Below are 19,041 nucleotides of genomic sequence, written 5' to 3'. Positions count from 1 at the left end.
TTAATTTGTTTTTTGAATCTCTGTGGAATATTTCACATAATTCATCATACTTTGTTAGCAGTTCCTCTGACAACATCAGATATTTCGTTTGGTAAATGATCTAATGTAGGAATGTGTACAGATAAACTTTTATATACAGAATCTCTATTTCCATCTTTTTTGTGCCTTCGTTGTTCCTCATAGTTCAATTGTTGTTTAAGAAAAATAGCATTCTTGAAGAATTCTAAAGTGTTTCCAAAACTCTTTCCAGCACCATTCATTGCATCAATAGCACTTACAGCATACTCTACATCAAAACATCTACCTAAAAGTTGCTGTTGAAGATCAAGCACTTCTACTCGTTTCTCCATCATAGGAGGTAATACTTTCCTTATATGTTCCTGAAGTCTATAAAACGCAAGAGATGGTTCATTTGCAACTATATGCATATTTTCAGATATACGCTCAGTTGCTAGAATATTAAAAAAATAAGGTGTCAGAAACAACCAAAATATATTCATGACAAAGATATACACATGTAGTATATATAGAATCATAACCTTTCTTAACTCTCGCCTCTAGTTCTTGATCTAGTTGATACACTTTTGCAGTCATTATTTAAAATATTTTATTAATATTAAGTTTAAGTATTATATATGTATAAGTATATACAAATATTGTACAAAATTCTCAAATTAAATCAATTTAATCATCTGAAAGTAATATTTTGCTGTTTTACGATACGCCTCAGATATTTGATACAATTTCTATATTCTTATTAATATTTTACATATGATATTATAAATGAATAAAATCTTTTTTCTACATCAACAAAATTTTTGTATAAACACAATAAACACAACACAAGACATTAATTTATTTTCACCGCCATTTTATTAAACACTCTATACCGGAAGTTAATTGCTAGCAGACTGTGTTTTCCCTTGACGAAACGTGGCATCAAAGTGTGTACTGTTGGCACTTCTCTCAAATGTATCTTCCAGATCGAGTGAAATAATCGTTTCGCTGTCTTGAGTGACATGACGTTCTATCGTACAAAAAGGTAACAATTTTTATTGTATACATAAAACTTATGGAACTATTCATTATAATCATGAGACTTTTGTAAATGTAATAGAAAACTTTGCTATTTTTGTTTAGAATATTTCAATAATGAATAACTATAATATTTTACTCTTTTAAATAATGTAAATTACTGGCTTTTTATGAATGAAATATATAAAACTTTCTACTTTTTACGAATTATAATAAGTAATTTAATAACTACAATAAATTTTGTACAAAAGAATCATCAATTATGATCATTAAAGTCATTTATTTATATATTTGTATAATTTTATGTATAGATTTTATATCTGTTGATAGAATATAAATTAAAAATGTGACACACACACACACACACACACACACACACATTGAATTTAATCAATATAAACAATGTAATTTTTAGTAATAATAATGTTCTTTTCAATGTTAATATCCTAGCATGAAGTGGCATATCATATTCATAGTATTTGCTGCTTTTCTTCTTACTACATATGCAGAGGAAGAAGAAGAAGCTGCAAGATTATTGATATCTAAACAACTACTTAATAAATACCTTGTAGAAAATATGGACATTGTAATTAAAGTAAGTATAAAAATAAATATGGTTTATGTATATGTAATATTTTTATCTTAATAGAGAATTTATCATTTATAGTATACAGTGTATAACGTTGGCAGCGCAGCTGCATTAGAAGTTGAAATTACAGATAATTCTTTCCATCCTGATCATTTCACTCATGTCAGTGGAGAATTAAATGCAAGGATAGATCGTGTTCCACCTTATACAAATGTCAGTCATATAGTTGTTGTAAGGCCACGTAAATTTGGATACTTTAACTTCACATCAGCCGAAGTTTTATATAAACGCAAAGAAGATGCTCCTAACTTACAATTTGCCGCAAGTAGTGAACCTGGTGAAGCAATAATTGTATCATTTAGAGATTATGATAAACAATTTTCTTCACATGTTGTAAGTAACTACTGAATATTATGTAAGTCAATATAAGCATTGTATTGATTGTAATAAAATATAAAATACTTATGTATCATTTTAGGTTGACTGGGCTGCATTTGCTGTGATGACATTACCTTCATTAGCTATTCCTTTTGCATTATGGTATTCTAGTAAAAGCAAATATGAAAAATTACTTAAAACTACAAAAAAACATTAATCATATACTTATCCTAAGTCATTCAACAGAAACTTTTTTCTATACAAATATGAGAAATTCGACTGTCCCCCCTTTCTGTACATCTAATTTTATAATAAATATTATTTATAAATAATTTACATTCGCACGTTTTTCATCATTATGCTTAGTTTAGATTATAAGTATACAAATTATGCTTATTCGCTAATAATTATTTATTTATAGATTACATCTTACGTTCATATAATCTTATAATTAGTAAATATTATTTATTTTTGAGAATAAATAAAGTAAAAATTACATAAAACCCTCCCTTTATATTGCAAAACAGTTCAACTGTATAAAGGAATAGGATATGACGAATCCCTGTTACTATTTCTTTACATTATTACTTGAGACTATGTACATATGTATATCAAATAACTGAATGTATGACATGTACATAAATTACATAACTAGAAACCATGTACATATATGTAAAATAATCAACCTATTCTTGAACTATAGTTACATTATATCATTTAATATTCTGCTATGTATAAAATTATGTAACTTAGATTATATATTACAAAATATGCACTCTCTTATGTACATATATACTTGCACACATTTAATATTAACATAAACAAGATGATAAATAATTAGTCTTCTAATAAATTATATATTTTTACATAATTTTGACAACATCATTTTTGTATAAATAGTTAAAGGATACAAATTTAATCGTGATTTGTTTACATCATTCATATGGATTTACAGCAATCTATTCGTTACTAAATAACTTTTAAACCAAGTATATACATACTTCGATAATTATCGATGCTTTAAATCGATATTCGTTACTTTTAATCGAACTGTGTTAATTTAATTGTTATTATTAAAAAAGTAACGGAATCACATTGGATTTCAAATATTTCTTACTTATCCATTATTAGTTGAAGAAAAATATTGTTTATGTAGCTTAAAAAGATAATAATTAATGTTTAAGGAATGTTAAAAATATTTAATTTTCAAGAATATGACCAATCAAGAAAGATTATAGCTCACATATAACATTCATGAAAATACTGCTTAAATAAAACTGTTGATTTTCTTATTTGGCACTTAGTCTTGTTATTTGCCGAAAAATACAAGCTGTTGATGTCTCATTTATTTGATAAGACATTTTATATAACAATACGTATGATTATTAACGATCAATATGTTCTGAAACTTATTTTGTGAACAATTACTGGTTAATTACTTCGCAATTTTCAAATTACTGTAACTGTAGAATAACTATCGATAGATTATCCCGCGTTAGAGTAACTTTAAAGATATTATTTGGATATGTTAAGTTTATTTTAAAAGTAATTGATTCTGAAAGTGAGATTTACTCGCAAGAATGGCCGATGAAACAGAAACGATTCGACTTGCCAACGACGATATTGAATGTATGGAAGGAGAGATAGATGCTGATGATGTAGATGAAGAAGGTTCAGATGGAGTTGTGGTTCCAGAACTTCAGGGTACATTATCCAAATGGACAAATTATATACATGGCTGGCAAACTAGATTTATTGTTCTCAAAGATGGTACTTTATCTTATTACAAATCTGAGCAGGACAGTGGATTTGGATGTCGAGGTTCAATAAGCTTGTATAAAGCTAATATTAAGGTATGAATTGGTATAAAGGAATCAGTCTCCTGTAAGATTTAATTCTCTGATAAAATTGGTAAAAAACTCATGATATTACTCTATGCTATTTGTTTTATTAGGCTCACGAATTTGATGAATGTAGATTCGATGTGTCTGTAAACGATTGCTTAGTATGGTATTTGAGAGCAAGTAATCCAGAAGAAAAGCAGCGTTGGGTGGATGTTTTGAAATCTTATAAGGTACTAAAATTTTATTATATAAATTAAGTAAGTTATTAGATAAATCTAATAAATGTTCCTTTGTTCTATTAAAAAATATATATGTTTGCTTTAAACAGTCGGAATCAGGTTATGGAAGTGAAAACAGTTTGAAGCGACACGGTAGTGCTATTTCACTTATATCAAATACACAATCTATTACAAGTGCAGGTAGCTTCACTAAACGTGGAGTTAGAGGACTAAAAGAGAAGTTAGCAGAACTTGAAACTTTCAGAGATATTCTGATCAAACAAATTGATACTTTGCAGAAATATTTTGATAATTGTGCAGAAAATGCTAAAAATATTTCCACGAAAGGTATATAAATTAATAATTTCCATTTGTGTAGATTCATTTGTTATGTATTCAGTTGTTTCATGTCCTCTTTTATTTTTTAAATAAGTACTTTTTTTTTCTTTGCTTTTAATTGAATGGGAAAATTATTTCAGAAAATAAAGTGGAGACAATGTTTAATCCAGCTGAACAGTCTGTGGACTTTAAAGGAGAAGCAATAACATTTAAAGCAACGAGTGAAGGTGTGCTAGCAACATTACAGCACTGCGTTGAATTAATGGTGCAACGAGAAGATGCATGGCGTCGTAGATGGGAAAAAGAAATCGAGAGAAAACGAAAAGTGCAAGAACTTTACAAAGCTTTGAAAGAACAAGTTACAATGCAACAAAGTGACTTTCCTAGACCTAGAGTTCTTATTCATGGAGGTCCAGATTATGAGGTTCGATTTTATAAATTAACAAAATATCTTTAAAAAAACATAACATAGTAAAAAAAATTTTAATGTTTAAGGAAGGTCCACATAGTGCTCTTTGTGATGAAGAATTCTATGATGCAGTAGAGACTGGATTAGATAAAATTGATGAAGAAAATCAACTAAGAGATCGTTTGAAACAAAAATCAGTTTCAATTTTAACTACTCCGATAATGTCAGCAGTTAAACACAGACTTTGGCCAGAGGTAATTATTTATTTTTAAAGTATGCCATATCTATATTACAATATTATAATAATTTTTAGATACAAAAAATAACGATGGAACAGTTGCATTATGCGCGTCTTGGAGTAGGAGCCGGTGGATGGCAATTATTTGCTGAAGATGGTGATATGCGAATGTACAGACGCGAAGAGGAAGCGGATGGTTTAGTGGTAGATCCTTTGAAAGCTTGTCATGTTGTGAAAGGAGTTACTGGTCATGAAGTTTGTGAAATATTCTTCAGCCCTGAGTATAGAACAGGATGGGAAGCTACCCTTGAAGATATGACTGTGGTTGAAAATATTTCCAAAGATACTTTAATATTTTTACAAACGCATAAGCGAATTTGGCCAGCAAGTCAGAGAGACGCATTATTTTGGTCACATATGCGCCGAGTCTCCGATGATCAAGATCCAGATGCACATGATTTATGGATAGTTTGTAATCATAGTACAGAACATCCTGATTATCCTGTAAGATTTTATATAATTTAATTATATATACTTATATATAACATGAAATATTTATATAGACATGAAATATTTACAGCCAAACACTGGAAAATGTGTAAGGGTTTATCTAACTGTTTGCCTTGTGTGTCAGACTTTTATTGATCCTCCGAAAGATGAAGATGAAATAAAAAGAGAGAATATAACTTGTAAAATAACTTATTGTTCTGTTGGTTTGTACTATATCATTTATATATTTAATCTGTGTATATTGATATAGTAATATTCTATTATATCTGTAACATTATCTTTTTTTGAATACAGTTAATCCTGGTGGATGGGCTCCAGCATCTGTTCTACGTGCTGTTTATAAAAGGGAGTATCCAAAGTTCCTTAAACGTTTCACTAACTTTTGTATTGACCAGTGTAAGGATAAACCAATTATATTTTAAGAATAATTAATAGAACTTCCATATTTTCCATCCAATTTTTCATTTATTACATCAAAGCATTTTTATGCCCTTGATGTACTAATATATCAAAGAAAAAAATCAGAAGTTGAAAGATAAAAATTTGGAAGCAAAAATTCTCTCAAGTAATGAAAGTGTTTTATATACTATTTTTCTTATTTGCTTAACGTGATCGATGTATATATATATATATATATATATATTATAATATATATATTATTATATATATGTATATATTCATAGCTTAGTAAAACAGGATACAAACTGTTACATTGAAAGTGATTTATTAAAGCGTAAAAAAGTATTATATACACTTCCAAAATAACTTTATAACGTGGGACGCATGCGCTAAAGCACTGTTTGTAAATTATATTTACTTCTTTAAATAACAGCTTGTTACTTTATTGTTATACAGAATGCTATCGCAAGTCACTTGTACAAATCTTAACAAATTGAATATATACACATTTATCTATTGTTATATTATATATCCAATTAAACATGAAACTGTATGATACAAATTATATTGTTATTTTTATTTATACATAAAATGTGTACACATTGATACACAGTATAAGGGTCAAATGGGGAAACATAATAAAGACTGTTGTAGATTTGCCGTAATTACTTCGAATCTGTTACTTTAATTTAATTCCTTATCATTATTGAGATGTCATCAACGAGAATCACATTTTTAATTAAATATTTTTATTTGATTCCTATAATTAGAAAACGATTATTTACTGTACAGTTTTAACAATTAAATATGTACAAGGTTTTAAAATTAGTGATAGAATTTTCGTAAGAAATAAATTTATTTCTACAAATTATTCAACTAAAATAAAAAAAAATCATATATATATACATATTAAATATAAAATTCTTTTATATATACCTCATATGCTCTACTATCAGAACATTGAAATTTGAATTTTGTTCCAATAAGTGTAGCTTAAAAATATTAAAAGAGGATATAGAGAGATGTATAAAAATGTTTCTCTGATTTCTTACAAACTATTATGATTTACAATAATGGCCAAAATTCCGAACAATTACGTGAAAAAGTATTTTGAATTAAAAAGATCCTATATCAAAAAATGCAACTCTGTAAAAATTGCTTATCTCTCGGTAAAACATACTTCCATACATAAGAGATAACAGAACAAATAATGAAATTAAATTTCACTATTGTATTTACAAATTTAATTATTTAATTTTAGCCATTATATTAACAAATTGCTAGTTTGAGCAATTATAGGTACAATATTTAATTCGAACATTATAAAATAATTGTAAACTGAATAAATAGACATACAATTGTTTGTAATTCATGATGTATCTCTATTGAAAAAGATTGCAATTTAATTGATTATGATTGAAGCACTAATAAACAATATATTTACAATGTATCATCCACAAATATGCTATATGCGTTATGGCAAATATACACATATGGAGTATACAATACTCCAAAAATAGTTGGATAGTCTACAAAATTTAAGTCAATTTATATCAAATTTAATAACATTTTAATTCCAATACAATCATATGTTAATGTATTTAAATAAAATTAATTCTAATTTAAAAACTTAATATTTTTAAAACTTATGATACTGCATTATATGCCTCTCTAATTATACTTGTTACCTGTATATACTTGAAATAATTTGGTATAAATCAATCGTGAATATAAAATATATATGCTTTGCACTTTGGAACGATTTCAAATGTATAAAAAAATGTATATTTCTTTTCTATATTTCAATAACTATTTTCCTTATGATTCATAAGAACCTAATTTTTTTAATACACTAAGACCTTTTTCTTCATATTCTTCTCTTGTAATCCATACTGATTCACGATCTTTTGTAATTTCTGCTAATACAGCACCACCCATAAAAACCATATCTTTACGTCTCGGGGAATCTTCAATTTTTATCTTAAATTTCTGAAAAATATTAAAGAGTAACGAAATAATAATATATATTCATTAAAAAATTGAGAAAAATATATAAGATATTTTATAATTACATTTAATTTCGAAGTATCATTTTTTAATACTCTTTGAAGATAAAGTTGCTTAATTTCTCTTTCGAGTCTAGATGGAAGCCCAGGATACATTGTACTGCCACCACTTAAAACAATATGTTTATATAATTCACTTCTTATATCAATATCAGCTGCTTGAATAGTACTAAATACTAATTCAGCAATTCCTTGAGCCTCAACATTTATTAGATGAGGCTGAAATAAAGCTTCTGGTGCTGCAAATCTCTCTCCACCTACTTTTATTACCCTCCCATCTGGCAGCTAAAACAGATTATAGGTACAAAACATATTTCAGTGTCATAAATTTTGTTTTGCATTGCAAAATTCACTTACAGTATATGATTCAACCAAAACAGTTGTTTCAAGAGCTAATTTTTCTTCAGTTTCTATATTATAGCCAATATAACATAATTTTTCCTTTAACATTCTAACTGTTTCAAAATCAGCTGAATGGTTAAATGCATAGCCACGTAATAAAAGAAGTTTTATTAAATACATTGTAATATCTCGACCAGCTATATCCAGTCGTCGTGTGAGATGAGGTAAAGCATACTCTTCAAATACAGGACAAATATGAGTGACTCCATCACCAGAATCTACTACAACACCACTAATCAATCCTTGAGCATACAATGTAAGTACCGCTTGAATTGCAATATATGTTCCAGCAAAACCATATTTTTCAAACATTACCTGTAATATTTCAATTATAATTTGAGAAAATAAGAGTATCATAATTAAATTATTAATATATCATATATAACGATAACTTGATATTACCTCAATCATTTTTTCACGATTTGTGATAGGATTCATTGGTGGTTCTGTTAATAAAATTTTGCATTCTCTAGGATTAATATTCATTTTTTCCTTTCCAAAAGTATAGTCCCATACATGACACATGTCTTCCCAATTTCTATTAGATATTTAAATAATTAAATATCTCATACTACGTACAAATTATATATGGTCATATACACACCTAACAATTCCATTTTGCATTGGATAACTAATCTCTAGCATAGACCGAAGTTTGCTTGCTTCATCCCCAACCATTAAATCCTATTAATGTGAAACATAATGAAAATATGTAATTATGTAGATTATTATCAGATGAAATATAACATGTTAATAGAAATTGTTAATATTTCAATAACTTAATACATTCTACCTTTATGAAAAAATTGAGAATAAAATTAAATACAAGTTTTTTAAAATTTTATAACGCTAATTGTTTAAATTAATATAACATAAAAAAGTAGGAGATGGTAGAATACTAATAGATTCTTACTCAGAGATCAATGTTGGGTAACTTATGGAAACTATTACTGTAAAGATGTCCAATTTGTCAAGTACTGACATAATATTGATAAATGTAAATATTAACATTAAAAAATACAATGAACTTACAGGCATGTTAAGCACATCCTATGAGAGCAAGTGTAAGGATACAAATCAGTTAACAAATGCAAAAATTTACATTAAGTAGGTCTCAAAAATATAAGATATATAAAAATCCACACATATATAAGTATAAATATAACATCTGTAAATATTCTATTTTATATTTTATTTCTTATATTTATTCAATACCAATAAATAGAAAAACAATTAGCAATATATTGGATAAATTTATTATAAGTTATCAAAATGAAAAATATAATGTTATGATTGTCATAGTTACTAATTAAGTTTTCAACAAAGATGTTATATATTCCAATACTTTTAAAAATATCTGTCTTACTTTTAATATGCACAATCCATTTTAATTTTGGTTAGTAAACAAGGTTAATAAATGAGAAATGCGTTTTCAATCAGACTTAAACTCTGGGGCACACAGTGTAATATTATGAAGTGACTTACACGAATACAATATTCTTGCTGAAAATTAAGTAAATTTATTAATAAACAGCATAGAAATGATAGATTATGATTTTGTTTCTATGGTTAAATAAAAGAATCTCAAACTCCAAATTGAAAAAATCATATAATCAATTCAATTACTAATGTTCCTTACAAAATATGAAAGAAAGATGATTTATTTTATTTAGGGAAAATAAGTAGTATATTTTTATAACAATGAATATATATTAAATATAGAACAACAAATATTATCTATAAATTACATTAATAACTCTTTTTTAAATAAATAATTGAAAATACAATAAATAGTCTAAATTTGATTTGCTATAATTGGAGAATTAAAAAATATACCTTCACATCAATGTCTCCTATTTTATTGACAGCTCTGATAATAGGACGTCCAACTATGGATGGAAATATATGTGCTGGGAAATTTGCTCCTGCATATCCACACTTTACAAACTATAAAAATATAATGTTACTTTGGTACTTTTAGAAAGAAAATTATACAAAATATAAATTTAAAAGGTATAAACGAAATAGAAATCAAAAAATAAAAGTAAAGTTATAACCTTACCCCTGTTCCGTTATCGCAAACAATAATTTTTCTACCCTTGCTATCCATTTTTCAATATGATGTTATTATTTAAACGGACTATATGTTTGTTATGTTAAAACTTATTAAATATTGCATATTCTGTGAGATGACTAATTGTTATAAGATCTAGGGCGTTACCGGCATGACGATTCGGAAGCAACAGCGACCAATACAATCACCTACTTTATAATCAGATTACAGTCATATTAAAACAACAGATGTTTGCTACTTCGTTTTAAAGAGTCAAAATTTATAACTTACATGAACATTACTAACGTAAACTCACTCACTTTGATATAAACTCGCAAAGGCAGTCGTTCTGTAAGTCTAATGAATATACAATTATTCTACTCGGATTGGCTCAATCGAATCTTTCCCGACTCCCGAGCAAGTTGTTATCTATTTCTATCATTTACTTTAACAAATAAAACGTTTCTGTTCAAAAATTCTTCGTATATTTGAATTCTGGTTAAATAATAAGTAAATAAAAATAAAGGACTAAATGATATAGTATTGTAAATATTTACAAAAAATAATATGTTTTATAAAAAATGCTCTCGTAATCAAAAAAATTCTCATTATCCTTGAACAATCTTTTTTATAATTATGCTGTTCCTTGCACAATAATTCTTTTCCTGCATTTAATGCTTTATGAAATCGCATTCCATACTTTTTAGTGAAACATGTGCATGATGGAACGTCCAATCGCGTATTTAACGAGAAAAGAAGTAATATCCAGCTGTCACCGTTTACACAAGTATTATATGATTATTTTTGTACATAAAATTTTTCTATTTGATAAACAAGAATATTTTTCAGTGAAAACTTAACTGAGGAAGAAAACAAAAATATATATGGAAAATGTAATAACTATTGGGGACATGGTCATAATTATACAGGTAACTATTATTGCTATATTAATGTTCACAATTTCTCATTATACTTTATTTTAGTGGAAGTGACTGTATGTGGACCTGTAGATCCTGTAACAGGTATGGTCATGAATATATCAGATTTAAAATTATTTATGAAAAAAGTGTTAATGGATCAACTGGATCATAAGAATTTGGATAAAGATGTACCTTATTTTAAAAATACTGTTTCTACTACTGAAAATGTAGCTATATATATATTTAATGAACTAAAAAGGATTATGCCTAACTCAGATCTTTTATATGAAGTCAAGATCTACGAAACTGACAAAAATATTGTTATTTACAGAGGAGAACAAAAATAAAATGTTAAATTGGTCTAAACATATGTTAATTTAAATAACAAGGTTATAAAAAGAAAAACACTAACTCGATGTTACCTTTATTTCTCTTTTCTTACACAATACAATTACAATTACAATATATTACAATATTAATTCACACTTCAAGAGAATAAATATCTTGTACACTATCTTAATATTGCATTTTTACAGACCTTACTAATTTATTAATCACATATATTTGTACAATAAGTAATAACTAGATTAATATCACAAATTTAAAAAATGAATAAATCTATCTTCAAATTAAGATAGATAAATATAAAATGTGTATATTTTTTCTTTGTAAAAACGCTAGTACAAAGTTAAATTCTTTAAATAAGTAAAGTAAATAGTATATTGCGTTTTAAATCACTAATCATTATTTTTAAATACAAAACAGCCTTCATAATATTGATGTTGATAATTATATATTTGTATTTATATCAAGTTTAACATAACTTCTAATAGTTACATATGGTATACCAAGTTCAAAATCATTCTTTGGCCAATACTTTAGTACTGGTGATTGCTGTGGCTTTTCCTCTTTTACAGAGAAATATGCAAAAAGTACAGCTGCTGTGTAACTTGCAATAAAAATAAATAAATGCCAAAGTGCATGTAAATAAGGGAAATTCAGGTTCAGCCAAGTATCACAAAATAAACGATCATTCAGCCAACAAGCAACTGCTAATAACCATACAGCACCACATCGTAAACCCAATCTATAAACCCTCATTGATTTTGTCCTTAAGAAAAGCATGCATGATGATATAATTAGAGATTACAACATAAAATCTTATATAGATGTTAATTAAGAATTTTACCTTTTTAATTCAATGATCATAAATCCAAATGCAGGTATACCAAGACTCATTAAAGCAAATGCATTTATTGCGGGATGTATAAATGACAAGCCAGTTGCAATTAGAGTTGGTAAAGTTGCACATATGGCAAGAAGTTTTCTATCATTATGTAAAATATTTGGAAAATACCTTCGTGGAAGAAACATACAAAAACCAGCCATATATACCCATAAAATTGCTAATTCATCTAGCAATTGTCCTATGACAAAAAAACAAGTAATTTTTATGTTTTTATTTATGTTCTATAAATCTATGATATATTACTACTTACCTATAAGGGATAATGTAGCATGAAAATATGCACTACTAAGACCTACTATCATCAGTAAGAACCAAATTATATGAATTCCAGGATTTACGAATCGACCATAATCTCTAAAGAGATGCATTAGAACAGGTGGAAGTAACAAAAATACTACATTACTTAGCTGTGAATAAAAATATTTTTAGTTTAATATTTTAGGAATTTATAAGTTCTATAATTTTAAAAAGAAAAAAGAAAGAATTTTGTTTATATCATTGTACATACAAACCGTATTCATAAATTCCGCAATACTAGAAGAAATACTATAATTGCGTTCACACCAATCAATTGGTGAACTACCAGCTTCAAACGGTTTCCACATATCGAAATATATATTTTTACCTGATTTTTATCAATATAAAAAAGTATAAATGTAACATTTGTAATCTATAATCTGTATAAAAAATGTATAATTATAATAATACAGAAATGAGTCACTAAACTATTTTAAGTTTATGAAGAATATGCAAGTCAAAGAGAAATGTTTATGGATTTTTTATGTCTCTCATACCTTTTAATAACACATATTGTCATTTCGTATCACTTTTATATGCATTGAGGATTTCTATTATATATGCAAAGCATGACACATATCTATTGCAATTTGCAGACAAATTGCAAACAAAAGATGATTAACAAATATATATATATGTATTTTTCGCGCGATTAATCAACATTATGTCACATACATGTTTGTATGTTTGTCAAAAGTTGAAGACAATGATATTTACGCTTACGCTTTAAGCTGCTTAAGAATGCAACGGTTAGAAATACATACATGTACTTAATTGATGATACACATTAATAGATAAATCTTTTAAAGATATTGATCTAACGAAAGAGATCTTCACAGCTTTTTCGCGATATTAGAAACGGTTAAAAATGTTTATTACTAAATAATTTTTTCAAGGAATTTGATTCTGTATTTATGTTTCTGGATTTTCATACATCTATAATTTCTTTTGTAAAAGTTGGTACCAGTTGATACTATTCTACTACTGTATAATCTACTACCTTGTCTCACGTCTCGATGGACATAATATAGTTTATATGTATAGTTTATATCACACATTCAACATGCAATCCACGCGGAACTATTCATGTGCAGTGAATGTTGACAATTTTAACAGTTAATATATGTGATATATAATCGAAAAGAGGATTTAATTTACTAAAATTGTATAACTTTGTAAAATATATACAAGTTTATTCTTTTCGAATATATGAACAACATAATAATAAACGTAAAAATAGTATTCTAATTAAAATTATTGTATTTTTTGCTCATAAAAATTTCATTTTTCAATAATGAGTTTTTGTATATACGAATCAGACATTATTATATGTAATAATGAACAAATTGTAATGTATAATATTGAAAATGGTACAGAAACAACTATTTCTTTACCTAAATTACAAAGTGATAAAAAAGTTGATTTGCATAACAACGTAAACAAAGAAACTTCTCACACGATTACCAACGTAATGTTCTCATATGATGGAAAATATTTCTTTGTCTATACAAATCGTAAGCAACTATGTTTGTATGAAAGAAAAAGTCAGAATCTTGTGTTAAATAAAATACTTCCTAGAGCTGCCAGCAAAGTGCAATTTACTCCAAACAACGACATAGTTGTTGCTGATAAAACAGGAGATGCTTACCTATTTTCTAATAAGCAGTCTGACAATGGGATCCTACTTTTAGGACATTTATCAATGTTACTTGACGTATTAATTACGGAAGATGGAAAGTACATTATTACAACAGATAGAGATGAAAAAATTAGAGTGTCTATGTTCCCAAATTCATATAATATTGTATCCTATTGTTTAGGACATACAAAATTTGTAACAAACATTTTGGAATTACCTCATGACAAAAATGTTTTAATATCTTGTGGAGGAGATGGAATGTTTATATTATGGGACTACAAGATTGGAAAAGAATTATTATGTATTAATTTTCATAATAAAATATCTAAAAGTGATATTGAAAAGTTTAATGAACAACTTCATAATTGTAACTTAGAAGAGTTTGTTGATGTTTTACCTGTTAAACATTTAAAGCTTTTGGCACTTAATACAACTTCATCTTTAGCTATAATGAGCTTTTATAATAATACGTTATTATTAGTATACATAATTAATAGCACATCAAAATCAAACTTTGAAGTAGTGTATGTGCAATCTATAATTGCAGACAGCGAACCAATAGAATGTTATCTGTACAAAAATAATCTATGGATATTAAATGAACTTGGATTTAAAATATATGAATTTAAAAATAACAATTTTATACTTACTGATGGAGCAGATTATAAAATAAATAACTTAAATAATTATTGGAAAACACTAAAAAAAGATTTTACTCAACAAAATTTATTTTCAATCCTGTATAAAAGAAAATATGATAATGTGCAAGAATATTTACAACGGAAAAAAACGCGTCTTACAAATTCAATTGATGCATAATCAATTGCATGTAACATTAAAGCAGGTATGAATGATTTTTATATAGAAAAAAATATAATTATAAAAAATAACATTAGATTGAAATAAAATGTTTAATAGAAATTTCATACATATTTTCATTATAAAATACAAATAGTATTACAATAAAGTAAGATAAATTTATTAATCCACACAGTATTTAGTAAATGAATTGAATTTGAAATTTCATGTAATCATTATATGTATATAAATTAAACAGGCTTGTAATCTAATTTTGACTCAAGCTTCTTATTATCTGAGACTTTCCTTACTGCTTTCATAAAATCTTCTTGTATTACATATTCCCTTTCTAATCTTATTGCGAATAATCCTGCTTCAGTGCAAACATTTCTTAAGTCAGCACCATTAAATCCATCTGAAAGCTTAACTACTGCTTCATAATCTGAAATAAATTTAAAATGATTAGGAGCGTCTATAAAACGAAAAAAGAAATTTTGTTGAAGTAAAGATAAAAATTACCAATTTCTCCATGCTTAGATATAGGACCAGCATGAATTTTTAAAATTTCTAAACGTGCTTGTTCATTGGGTAGTGGAATTTCGATTTTTCTGTCTAATCTACCCGGTCGTAACAAAGCTGGATCTAAAGTGTCTGGTCTATTTGTAGCCATTATCATTTTAACTTGACCTAAAGAATCAAAACCATCCATTTGATTCAACAATTCCATCAAAGTTCTTTGAATTTCTCGGTCGGCACTTGTACCTTCCGAAAATCTGCGTCCACCTGCATAAGAATAGACAATTAAAGACATTTTATTTTTTACTCTCCTCCTTCCTTTTTTTCTTACGAACAATAATATTTATACCAATTGCATCAATCTCATCCATAAATATAATACAAGGTTGATGATCTCGTGCATAATTGAACATTTCTCTAATTAACCTTGCTGATTCACCAATATATTTATCAACAATAGCACTTGACACAACTTTCAAAAAATTTGCATCTAACTGACTAGCAACTGCTCTAGCCAATAATGTTTTTCCAGTTCCTGGTGGGCCATACAAGAGACATCCTTTTGGAGGGGTGATACCAACTCTTTGAAATAACTCAGGATTTAGTAATGGTAATTCTATAACTTCTCTCAGTTCACGTATTTGTTCACTTAAACCACCAATTGCACTATATGTAACATCTCCAGGATCTTCATGTGACATATTATAAACTAATGGGTCAACCTAAATATATAAATAAACATTTAAAGTTTACTGAAATATGTAACATTGATTTATGGCAAAATAAATTTTACCTCACGGGGCAAATAACGCATTATAGTAAGAGTAGTCATGTCAAGGGCTACTCTTGTTCCAGATTTCAATTTATTTTTATCAAGTTGGCGCCTACATCCAACAACATAACGTGGACCATTTGTTGCTTTTACTATAACTATAAATAAAAACCTATGTGTTTACATATATATTATATATAAGGACACCTTTTTATTTTACTCAGAAACTTTACTTAAACTTACACTTTTCTTCTGTAAGTTGTTTCAATACTTCTCCGACGATCTAAAGTGTAAATACATTACATTTATAATAGAAAATACTAAGAATCATTAAAAATAAGATTTATAACATACCTGACCAACACTTTGTAATGCTTTCAAATCACTTTCAGATTTATCATACTGTTTTGTTAAATCTTTGAGATGCTCTCTCACTAAAAAGATAAAAATATGGTAAAAGTTTATTAAATCATGTACATAAATATAAATAGGTTTTTTAATAATAATAATAATCCATGTATGTAAGATTAAGGTTAAGTATTCCAAATTTTGTATAGAAGTACAACAAGCAAAATCAATATATCTAATAGATTTAACTTACTTTCCTTCAAACGTGACTCCACTTCTTTATGTTCTATAAGCTTTTTTCGATAATCTTGAAGGGCTTTTTCCCTAACCGAATCCACGGTGGTTGCCATCTTTACTTAATTTGCTGTCTAACTGTCTCAGGCAATGTTTCTATGAACACCGTGTAAGCTGTAAGGCCTGTGTTATGTGCATATAGTTATTTTGAAATATTAATTTCAGAATTTAATAAGACAAATATTTTATCCGAAATATCCCTTTTATATTCAATAGTACTAATTAAAGCTGGATTTAAATTAATTATTTACTGCTTTTATATTGTGAATCCTCTTTTATTGCAAATGTTACTATGTATACATACACAACTTATTTACTGAGTTATTACTTAACTACATCGACTCAGCTGTGACTTAACCTGTGTTTTTTAAGGTATCTTGTATCTTGATAGTTTTTTGATGAAATCAGAAAAAAGATTGTATTGGAATCAATGAAATTAGAATGCTAACTTTAATAACTAGATCTTATGCACTCAAATGTGCATATACCACAGCTACATCATGTAGAAAAATATTGAAAAGAAATTATATGGAAAATCATCCTTATAAACATATTCATCCCTGGAAATCATTTAGACAATTTTCGGATGATCTTTTAAACAATATAGTTTATAATAAAGGTAATACACTTGACATAAACTTATATCTTCAGGTTTCAAATTTTAATTTTGATTTTATAGATGGATTAATAGTATTGAATAAACCATACGGAATAAGACGCAAGTCTCCTGACACAAGCACAATACATATACGAAATAATCTACCCAATGGTATAGATTATACATTAAATGATGCTTTACCTTATATAGCTAAACAATTGAATTATTTAAATTTAACTATAGTTAGATGCCCTGAAATGTAACTACAAATCATTTATTAATAATTGTTAATAATGTGTTTCTTATTTACATCCACAATTACTCTTGAAATTAGGTATATGAGTGGTATTACATTATTAGCAGCAGATGAGTATGTTCATCATGCTATAGAACTTGCATGTGCTCGTTCTCACTTTCAAACAAACACTTATTGGATAATTACAGTCGGTATACCAAAACAATTGGAAGGTCAGACCCGTTTGGGAATGAAAGTAATTTCAAATCCTCAATTTAAACACAGAAAGGTAAGTTTATCAAATACTGTTTGAAAAGAAATTATATATTACCATAAAAAAAATTTCAGATAATTCTTACGTCATCATGGTCTCATAATGAGGAAAAGTATCGCAAGATAAAACTGTTAAAAACACAATACAAGGTGTTATCCAACTCTACACTTAATTTGTGTTCTTTAATTGAATTAAAATCATCTACTCATAGTAAAAATGCTCTTAGAGTGTTTGCTACTACATATCTGTATACTCCAATTCTAGGAGATAATATTTATGCATCTCGGATTCAGAAAATAGGGAATACTTATGTAAGAGTTGACCCATTTCTTAGTAGTCCTGGACTACCAAAATTGGATATAAGACTTCTGCGATTGTTAAATGTAAGGCCTAATCAACAAGAAATTATTCCTACTCACATTCACTTAAAGTCAATAGTTCTACCACAATTTTTTGGAGAAACTTTAACAATTGAAGCTCCTTTAATGCCGCCTTTTGATTGGACATGTAAACAGCTTGATTTTAAATATTTAATGCCAATAATGTCTTATAAATCACAATCAGCATTATAAATACCATGATTTAAATATGAGTTTTCTTATTTTGTAAAATATTTCTTAA

At 27.1% G+C, this 19,041-nt stretch overlaps 8 protein-coding genes across 19 annotated transcripts; 5 read left to right on the top strand and 3 right to left on the bottom strand.

Annotated features, from left to right (window-relative positions):
* The first annotated feature begins 882 nt into the window (after positions 1–882).
* Positions 883–2,338, top strand: LOC117240124 (translocon-associated protein subunit beta). Its single transcript, XM_033506002.1, has 4 exons — positions 883–1,042; positions 1,486–1,630; positions 1,703–2,017; positions 2,103–2,338. Exons 1-4 carry the CDS (start codon positions 1,020–1,022, stop codon positions 2,217–2,219), a joined length of 600 nt encoding a protein of 199 aa, XP_033361893.1. The 5' UTR covers positions 883–1,019; the 3' UTR covers positions 2,220–2,338.
* An 894-nt stretch (positions 2,339–3,232) lies between these two features.
* Positions 3,233–6,624, top strand: LOC117239527 (ceramide transfer protein). 2 transcript variants are annotated; one of them, XM_033505177.1, is made up of 10 exons: positions 3,234–3,706; positions 3,802–3,855; positions 3,957–4,076; positions 4,175–4,412; positions 4,544–4,827; positions 4,899–5,066; positions 5,126–5,554; positions 5,631–5,763; positions 5,855–6,181; positions 6,234–6,624. In XM_033505177.1, the coding sequence occupies exons 1-9, from the start codon at positions 3,665–3,667 to the stop codon at positions 5,980–5,982; spliced, it is 1,596 nt and encodes a 531-aa protein (XP_033361068.1). In that variant the 5' UTR covers positions 3,234–3,664; the 3' UTR covers positions 5,983–6,181; positions 6,234–6,624. The 2 variants fall into 2 exon arrangements, with proteins under 2 accessions (XP_033361059.1, XP_033361068.1); XM_033505168.1 differs by having other exon boundaries at positions 3,233–3,855.
* A 693-nt stretch (positions 6,625–7,317) lies between these two features.
* Positions 7,318–10,900, bottom strand: LOC117239548 (actin-related protein 2). Of its 6 annotated transcripts, none has more exons than XM_033505208.1 (10): positions 10,772–10,900; positions 10,490–10,689; positions 10,264–10,374; positions 9,913–9,930; positions 9,460–9,477; positions 9,032–9,111; positions 8,830–8,965; positions 8,383–8,742; positions 8,032–8,310; positions 7,318–7,948 (listed from the first exon to the last, which is right to left on the bottom strand). In XM_033505208.1, the coding sequence occupies exons 2-10, from the start codon at positions 10,535–10,537 to the stop codon at positions 7,778–7,780; spliced, it is 1,221 nt and encodes a 406-aa protein (XP_033361099.1). In that variant the 5' UTR covers positions 10,538–10,689; positions 10,772–10,900; the 3' UTR covers positions 7,318–7,777. The 6 variants fall into 6 exon arrangements, with proteins under 6 accessions (XP_033361099.1, XP_033361109.1, XP_033361118.1 ...); XM_033505218.1 differs by having other exon boundaries at positions 10,490–10,692; positions 10,772–10,840; XM_033505227.1 differs by having other exon boundaries at positions 10,801–10,817.
* A 23-nt stretch (positions 10,901–10,923) lies between these two features.
* Positions 10,924–11,805, top strand: LOC117239621 (6-pyruvoyl tetrahydrobiopterin synthase). 2 transcript variants are annotated; one of them, XM_033505345.1, is made up of 3 exons: positions 10,924–11,267; positions 11,318–11,409; positions 11,464–11,805. In XM_033505345.1, the coding sequence occupies exons 1-3, from the start codon at positions 11,194–11,196 to the stop codon at positions 11,745–11,747; spliced, it is 450 nt and encodes a 149-aa protein (XP_033361236.1). In that variant the 5' UTR covers positions 10,924–11,193; the 3' UTR covers positions 11,748–11,805. The 2 variants fall into 2 exon arrangements, with proteins under 2 accessions (XP_033361236.1, XP_033361244.1); XM_033505353.1 differs by having other exon boundaries at positions 10,930–11,267; positions 11,330–11,409.
* A 366-nt stretch (positions 11,806–12,171) lies between these two features.
* Positions 12,172–14,378, bottom strand: LOC117239597 (alkaline ceramidase). 4 transcript variants are annotated; one of them, XM_033505333.1, is made up of 5 exons: positions 14,341–14,378; positions 13,162–13,274; positions 12,900–13,056; positions 12,590–12,827; positions 12,172–12,511 (listed from the first exon to the last, which is right to left on the bottom strand). In XM_033505333.1, exons 2-5 carry the CDS (start codon positions 13,252–13,254, stop codon positions 12,190–12,192), a joined length of 810 nt encoding a protein of 269 aa, XP_033361224.1. In that variant the 5' UTR covers positions 13,255–13,274; positions 14,341–14,378; the 3' UTR covers positions 12,172–12,189. The 4 variants fall into 4 exon arrangements, with proteins under 4 accessions (XP_033361224.1, XP_033361204.1, XP_033361209.1 ...); XM_033505313.1 differs by lacking the exon at positions 14,341–14,378 and adding an exon at positions 13,947–14,087; XM_033505318.1 differs by lacking the exon at positions 14,341–14,378 and adding an exon at positions 13,444–13,811 and having other exon boundaries at positions 13,162–13,326.
* LOC117239580 (tRNA (guanine-N(7)-)-methyltransferase non-catalytic subunit wdr4) lies at positions 14,119–15,507 on the top strand. Its single transcript, XM_033505280.1, has one exon. The coding sequence runs from the start codon at positions 14,241–14,243 to the stop codon at positions 15,402–15,404; it is 1,164 nt and encodes a 387-aa protein (XP_033361171.1). The 5' UTR covers positions 14,119–14,240; the 3' UTR covers positions 15,405–15,507.
* Positions 15,473–17,432, bottom strand: LOC117239574 (26S proteasome regulatory subunit 10B). The gene is made up of 7 exons (XM_033505265.1): positions 17,273–17,432; positions 17,026–17,105; positions 16,915–16,954; positions 16,693–16,829; positions 16,249–16,621; positions 15,903–16,166; positions 15,473–15,825 (listed from the first exon to the last, which is right to left on the bottom strand). Exons 1-7 carry the CDS (start codon positions 17,367–17,369, stop codon positions 15,635–15,637), a joined length of 1,182 nt encoding a protein of 393 aa, XP_033361156.1. The 5' UTR covers positions 17,370–17,432; the 3' UTR covers positions 15,473–15,634.
* Positions 17,433–17,503: 71 nt separating this feature from the next.
* LOC117239585 (mitochondrial RNA pseudouridine synthase rpusd4-like) lies at positions 17,504–19,009 on the top strand. Of its 2 annotated transcripts, XM_033505301.1 has the most exons (5): positions 17,505–17,685; positions 17,775–17,932; positions 17,993–18,170; positions 18,246–18,435; positions 18,495–19,009. In XM_033505301.1, the coding sequence occupies exons 2-5, from the start codon at positions 17,842–17,844 to the stop codon at positions 18,990–18,992; spliced, it is 957 nt and encodes a 318-aa protein (XP_033361192.1). In that variant the 5' UTR covers positions 17,505–17,685; positions 17,775–17,841; the 3' UTR covers positions 18,993–19,009. The 2 variants fall into 2 exon arrangements, with proteins under 2 accessions (XP_033361184.1, XP_033361192.1); XM_033505293.1 differs by having other exon boundaries at positions 17,504–17,932.
* The last annotated feature ends 32 nt before the right edge of the window (positions 19,010–19,041 follow it).

Source organism: Bombus vosnesenskii, unplaced genomic scaffold, assembly GCF_011952255.1.
Source record: "Bombus vosnesenskii isolate JDL3184/JDL3185 unplaced genomic scaffold, Bvos_JDL3184-5_v1.1 scf7180000013264, whole genome shotgun sequence".
In the NCBI taxonomy this organism is placed as follows: domain Eukaryota; kingdom Metazoa; phylum Arthropoda; class Insecta; order Hymenoptera; family Apidae; genus Bombus; species Bombus vosnesenskii.
Note: the sequence above shows the minus strand (reverse complement) of the source record. Positions and strands in the feature narration are given on the sequence as shown.

Coding starts and splice junctions, on each gene's coding strand:
- LOC117239597 (XM_033505313.1), bottom strand. CDS start 14,004: ATGTGTGATATAAACTATACATATAAACTATATTATGTCCATCGAGAC. Junction 13,275..13,946: donor CCATCGAGACGTGAGACAAG/GTAGTAGATTAT, acceptor GATAAAAATCAG/GTAAAAATATATATTTCGAT. Junction 13,057..13,161: donor TTGCGGAATTTATGAATACG/GTTTGTATGTAC, acceptor TTTTATTCACAG/CTAAGTAATGTAGTATTTTT.
- LOC117239621 (XM_033505345.1), top strand. CDS start 11,194: ATGTGCATGATGGAACGTCCAATCGCGTATTTAACGAGAAAAGAAGTA. Junction 11,268..11,317: donor AGCTGTCACCGTTTACACAA/GTATTATATGAT, acceptor TTGATAAACAAG/AATATTTTTCAGTGAAAACT. Junction 11,410..11,463: donor ACATGGTCATAATTATACAG/GTAACTATTATT, acceptor ACTTTATTTTAG/TGGAAGTGACTGTATGTGGA.
- LOC117239527 (XM_033505168.1), top strand. CDS start 3,583: ATGGCCGATGAAACAGAAACGATTCGACTTGCCAACGACGATATTGAA. Junction 3,856..3,956: donor TGTATAAAGCTAATATTAAG/GTATGAATTGGT, acceptor TTGTTTTATTAG/GCTCACGAATTTGATGAATG. Junction 5,067..5,125: donor AACACAGACTTTGGCCAGAG/GTAATTATTTAT, acceptor AATAATTTTTAG/ATACAAAAAATAACGATGGA.
- LOC117239580 (XM_033505280.1), top strand. CDS start 14,241: ATGAGTTTTTGTATATACGAATCAGACATTATTATATGTAATAATGAA.
- LOC117239585 (XM_033505293.1), top strand. CDS start 17,755: ATGCTAACTTTAATAACTAGATCTTATGCACTCAAATGTGCATATACC. Junction 17,933..17,992: donor CAATATAGTTTATAATAAAG/GTAATACACTTG, acceptor TTGATTTTATAG/ATGGATTAATAGTATTGAAT. Junction 18,171..18,245: donor ATAGTTAGATGCCCTGAAAT/GTAACTACAAAT, acceptor TCTTGAAATTAG/GTATATGAGTGGTATTACAT.
- LOC117239548 (XM_033505208.1), bottom strand. CDS start 10,537: ATGGATAGCAAGGGTAGAAAAATTATTGTTTGCGATAACGGAACAGGG. Junction 8,966..9,031: donor ATGCAAAATGGAATTGTTAG/GTGTGTATATGA, acceptor AATATCTAATAG/AAATTGGGAAGACATGTGTC. Junction 7,949..8,031: donor ATGATACTTCGAAATTAAAT/GTAATTATAAAA, acceptor AATATTTTTCAG/AAATTTAAGATAAAAATTGA.
- LOC117240124 (XM_033506002.1), top strand. CDS start 1,020: ATGACGTTCTATCGTACAAAAAG. Junction 1,043..1,485: donor ACGTTCTATCGTACAAAAAG/GTAACAATTTTT, acceptor TTAATATCCTAG/CATGAAGTGGCATATCATAT. Junction 2,018..2,102: donor AACAATTTTCTTCACATGTT/GTAAGTAACTAC, acceptor GTATCATTTTAG/GTTGACTGGGCTGCATTTGC.
- LOC117239574 (XM_033505265.1), bottom strand. CDS start 17,369: ATGGCAACCACCGTGGATTCGGTTAGGGAAAAAGCCCTTCAAGATTAT. Junction 16,955..17,025: donor CATTACAAAGTGTTGGTCAG/GTATGTTATAAA, acceptor TTTACACTTTAG/ATCGTCGGAGAAGTATTGAA. Junction 15,826..15,902: donor ATCTAAGCATGGAGAAATTG/GTAATTTTTATC, acceptor AATTTATTTCAG/ATTATGAAGCAGTAGTTAAG.